The following is a 5,202-nucleotide window of genomic DNA, read 5'->3' on the forward strand; positions in this document are numbered from 1 at the left end:
CGCTGCCCTTCACTTTCATTTCGCGCTGGGGTTTCCACACCCTAACACTTGCACACATGTTAGACTCCTTGGTCCGTGTTTCAAGACGGGGTCAAATCGCTCCATTTCGTCAACGTCCCGAACGGCAACAAGTTAAACCCACATCAATCCACACACAACCACACACGCATAGCAAGCTATCCGCACACGGCGCACACAGAGACACAGGCCCACTCAAAAACACGTTGTAGGCACCTCAGTCCCAACCGCGACTACTCGTCCACCAAGAAATACAGACAAACGCAAGCGTAAGCCCTACCTCCTCGGCGGCCATTTTCCCGCAGCATACGAACTGACCTTGACGTCCCACCGCAGCACAGGGCACCAGCAAGCACACACAGCACACACGCCGAGCGCAGCCAAAAAAGCCGCTGCCACAGCACACGCACGCACACACTCGCCAATGAAATATACCACGGATTATAGACACTGGAAACGATTCGGTTCCCTTTCAGCAGTTTCAGGTACTCTTTAACTCTCTTTTCAAAGTTCTTTTCATCTTTCCCTCACGGTACTTGTTCGCTATCGGTCTCGCACCAATATTTAGCTTTAGATGGAATTTACCACCTACTTTGCGCTGCATTCCCAAACAACGCGACTCAAAGAAAACGGATCGTACGCACGAGCAACTCAGGGATGAACGGGAGTATCACCCTCCATGCTGTCCTCTTCCAAGGAACTTGCCCCAAGCGCCCACACTGATCACGCCTCTATAGACTACAATTCGCCGCGCAAAACTTGCACGGAGATTTTAAGCTTGAGCTCTTCCCGCTTCACTCGCCGTTACTAGGGGAATCCTTGTTAGTTTCTTTTCCTCCGCTTATTAATATGCTTAAGTTCAGCGGGTAATCTTGCCTGATATCAGGTCCAATTGAGATGCATACCGAAGTACACAACATTTCCCAAATGGATCGACCCTCGGCAGCCGAAGCCGCCACTCTACTTCGCAACAGCAAAGCCGATTCAAATGCCAAGCTAAAGAGCCATGGTTCACCAGTCCATCACGCCACAGCAGGAAAATCACCCAATAAGCGCATTGTTCAGCCGAAGCCAACCATACCACGAATCGAGCATTTCTCCATTAACGCCGCAGCAGACAAACCGGTCGCCAACTCGCTACAATAGCAGCGTCCACAACCAGCAATGCCACCACTTTTGGAGCAAAGAGAAGTACAGTTTAGTACATTTAAAAGGACTCGCAGTCGGTCCCGAAAACCAACCGCAAGACACTTCACATCTGGCATCTCCTCCAACCGACTACACGGAAGGAAAGAAAAGACAAAGTTTGTTGTACGGACACTGATACAGGCATACTTCCCAGGACTAACCCGGGAAGTGCAATATGCGTTCAAAATTTCGATGACTCACTGAATCCTGCAATTCGCATTACGTATCGCAGTTCGCAGCGTTCTTCATCGATGTGCGAGCCTAGACATCCACTGCTGAAAGTTGCTATCTAGTTAAAAGCAGAGACTTTCGTCCCCACAGTATAATCAGTATTAAGTAAAGGGTTTAAAATAAAAAAGCTACTAGCTCAGACCGAAGTCCAAACGCTCGCCTTTTGATAGGGCTCGCCCAGCAGTAGCCGCCAGCAATAAAGCCAGCAGCCGCCGCCAAGTAAGACCCCCAACTATTGGTTTGAAACGGTTCACGTGGAAAGTTTTTAGGTGTGGTAATGATCCTTCCGCAGGTTCACCTACGGAAACCTTGTTACGACTTCACCTTCCTCTAAATGGCGAGGTTTAAAAAAGTTCCCATCAATCCACTCGCAATAAAGCAAACAGACTCACGGTCCCAATTTTTCACCGAGTCATTCAATCGGTAGGTGCGACGGGCGGTGTGTACAAAGGGCAGGGACGTAATCAATGCAAGCTGATGACTTGCGTTTACTAGGAATTCCTCGTTCAAGACTGAAAATTGCAACAGTCTATCCCTAGCACGATGCGCATTCACAAGATTACCCAGACCTATCGATCAAGGTTGTATACTCGTTGAACGCATCAGTGTAGCGCGCGTGCGGCCCAGAACATCTAAGGGCATCACAGACCTGTTATTGCCTCGACTTCCTTTGGTTTGATTACCCAAAAGTCCCTCTAAGAAGTCACAAACCTACCAAAAATGGTAAGCGGAACTATTTAGCACGCGGGAGGTCTCGTTTCGTTAACGGAAATTAACCAGACAAATCACTCCACCAACTAAGAAACGGCCATGCACCACCACCCATAGAAATCAAGAAAGAGCTCTCAATCTGTCAATCCTTACTATGTCTGGAGCTGGTAAGTTTTCCCGTGTTGAGTCAAATTAAGCCGCAGGCTCCACTCCTGGTGGTGCCCTTCCGTCAATTCCTTTAAGTTTCAGCCTTGCGACCATACTCCCCCCGGAACCCAAAGACTTTGATTTCTCATACCGTGCTGACAAGGTCATTTAAAGTAAACGACTGCCAATCCCGAGTCGGCATAGTTTATGGTTAAGACTACGATGGTATCTAATCATCTTCGATCCCCTAACTTTCGTTCTGATTAATGAAAACATCCTTGGTAAATGCTTTCGCCTAAGCTCATCTTTCAGCGATCCAAGAATTTCACCTCTGACGCTGAAATATGAATACCCCCAACTGTCCCTATTAATCATTACCCTGGTGTGCAAACCAACAAAATAGACCACCAAGGCCGTATCTTATTATTCCATGCTAATGTATTCAAATGAGCAAACGCCTGCTTTAAACACTCTAATTTTTTCACAGTAAACGATGCAAGCCCACCATCGCATGGTCGGCACCCTCTTGGTTCAGCGCGGCGACGACTGCGCCGTAGGCAGACACCACTGCAAGTACTGTGGCGATTCGCATGGTTGCAGAAAGGTGGCCGCGAACTGACGGCCTTGCTTTGACGTCGAGGCGTTTGAGGCTTGCAAGGAGAATTGCAAAGTGGTTCCTGAATACTGGCACGTTTGTTGAGCAATTCACATGGCGACGGATCGAGAGAGGAATGTGCGGACGGGAGTTGATGGCGTCGCCTTGGGGCGGCTCTCTGTCCAAGATCGCGGTGCGAAGGTGACCATTTGCAGAGCTCAGTTGGGCCGTCGGTTTTAGATATTGCGTAAGATTTGGATCGACCTGTGTCTGCTCAAGGTGTCGGTTTGAAAAGTCGGGGGTTTCTTGAAATCTAAACTTTTTGCGATGTGTCTTCGCGAAAAAATGGCTGATCGGTAAGTGACACCCTTTTTTAATATTGTTGTTGTACTGTGAGTCAAATAATCCACCATAACCAACGGAAAAACGCTGGCTCCGAACTAATAGCTCAGCGATCTTTTCACGATAGTAACTTTGCTGCTGCAACGTGCTATGCCCAAACAGAAACATGGAGCCGTCCACAGACTTAGGGATTCCACGGAATCTGCGTCGACTTAGTAAAGCACAGTCTGGAATAATATCCTGGTTGCGCAACAAAAATGGGCTTACAACACATGATTGGGTTGCTACCTTTTCGCTGTAGCTGTTGTGATGGAGAAATACAAAAAGATACGCGAAATGAGAAGCTAATTATTCAAAAATGAGTTAGCTTAGTAACGCAATGAATTGCGGAACAGGTCCATAGCTAACTTCAATTGCTGAACTCATCGTGATCAATGGATTTGCGTGCTAACATGGAGTTCTATCAATGAGATTTCCGACCTCTGTACATCTTGACTGCAGATAAGTAGGCTCCAATCGAAAAACATTAACAAAAATCAAATTGAAGGTTATAGTTTTTATCACAACCGCATCATGGCGTCGCAATAGCGCATGAGAGGTTGCTAACGTAAGAGGTGGCCTACAGTAGTTACCTAAGCATTTCTTCGTTATCAGCATGAAGACTTTGCAAATTTGCTACAGCAACTTCATGCAGTAGTAGAGTCTTAAGCGGAAGCTGTGGCAAATGCTGTGGCAGCCTTAGCGAAATCGGACAAGAGAGGCTTCTTCTTCGTGTACGCGGCGCACGGCACAAAGCGGCTCGTGATGTCTTTCCACTTGGGGATACCAATTACTAAATCTCCCGTCTTTAAACCCGCCACGATGTTGTAACATCGCGTATGCCCATCGACATGAAAGTTGGCTCGAAAGATGTCCGAGTAGTCTTCAACGCCGCCCAGACAGTCGGCTTGGTATTGACACAGCACCATTTCCATCTGCTCTCTGGCCGCCATCTCTTCATATCCAACAATGCGAGCAGATTCGTACAGCGCAACATTCCAACGCTTCACTTTCTCGTCGTAACTCGTTCCCGGCTCGATTATTGGAGAAGGACGGTCGCGTGTTTTGCTCCGACTCGCTAGTAGAGTCGTGATAGTACCGTTAACCGCAGCCATATTGGTAGCATTTTTGCAGTTTTGATACATGTTGGCCAGTCCTCCACTGATCGCGTAGCTGTAGCTGTAGTTCCCCAGGTCTTTAGCATCGACATAATCCGCATACTTGCTGGGTAAATCCTTGAAAAATGGGTAAAGGATGTTGTTGGGGTCCTCCCACACATTGACAAGGGTTTTCCCATCCGTTGCATTGGCGCGCATCGTGATGGTGTCATCGCTCGTATAGTTGCCAGTAGTTCTTTTTGCACATGTGCTAAACCACCGAGGGTCGCTACCTTTGTCTGCTGCTGAGAGCACCACGTTTGTACCGCCCACTTGGCACTTGAGATAAATTACTTGCAGCAAGTCGATCAACGAGTGGTGGAGGTAGAAAACCGGATCTGCCGGAGACTGAAACCACGCCATAACGCCGTTAAGAACGCTGTGGATGGTGTCTAATCACATTACGAGAACAGCCACACTGGTAAGGCATTGAATACGCTACAGAATTTGCACCAAAACTTACTGTGAACGCCCCCTTCGACTGCCTGCGTGAACCTGGCTGAATCGCTGTAAGTGAAGACCTGCTGAGCCATCGAACCTAGTGAAGCCTCTCCAGGGTAACGAGTACTTGCCAGATAGTTCTTAGATCCGCGAGTGACACACTGAGCGCAGACCGAGTTGTTGCCGCAGAAGTGAGACAGGATGCCTTGATTGACGCATGTAGAGTACGAAGCCGCAATGGACACGTTGTATATGATCAACCGCGCGCTGACGCCCGTCATGGCACCACCAGAGTCCGTGAGAAAAGGTGTACAGCCCAGTAGATAGTTGCAT

General features: G+C 48.2%; 1 protein-coding gene and 3 non-coding genes across 4 annotated transcripts in view; all 4 read right to left on the reverse strand.

The window, feature by feature from the left end:
• The window catches only part of PITG_33023, a 3,522-nt gene extending 2,500 nt beyond the window's left edge, over positions 1-1,022 (reverse strand). The window contains exon 1 of the ribosomal RNA XR_009934417.1: positions 1-1,022. This exon is cut by the window's left edge and continues 2,500 nt beyond it. This is a non-coding gene — a ribosomal RNA (28S ribosomal RNA).
• Positions 1,023-1,333: 311 nt separating this feature from the next.
• PITG_33024 lies at positions 1,334-1,490 on the reverse strand. The gene has a single exon (XR_009934418.1). It is a non-coding gene; the product is annotated as a 5.8S ribosomal RNA (ribosomal RNA).
• A 222-nt stretch (positions 1,491-1,712) lies between these two features.
• PITG_33025 lies at positions 1,713-2,802 on the reverse strand. Its single transcript, XR_009934419.1, has one exon. It is a non-coding gene; the product is annotated as an 18S ribosomal RNA (ribosomal RNA).
• A 1,134-nt stretch (positions 2,803-3,936) lies between these two features.
• On the reverse strand, positions 3,937-5,150 carry PITG_08798 (uncharacterized protein; the record flags this gene model as incomplete). The annotated part of the gene is made up of 2 exons (XM_002902820.1): positions 3,937-4,820; positions 4,892-5,150. The coding sequence occupies 2 exons, from the start codon at positions 5,148-5,150 to the stop codon at positions 3,937-3,939; spliced, it is 1,143 nt and encodes a 380-aa protein (XP_002902866.1).
• Positions 5,151-5,202: the final 52 nt, after the last annotated feature.

The sequence above is a fragment of the Phytophthora infestans genome, genomic scaffold (assembly GCF_000142945.1).
Source record: "Phytophthora infestans T30-4 supercont1.16 genomic scaffold, whole genome shotgun sequence".
Lineage (NCBI taxonomy): Eukaryota > Oomycota > Peronosporomycetes > Peronosporales > Peronosporaceae > Phytophthora > Phytophthora infestans.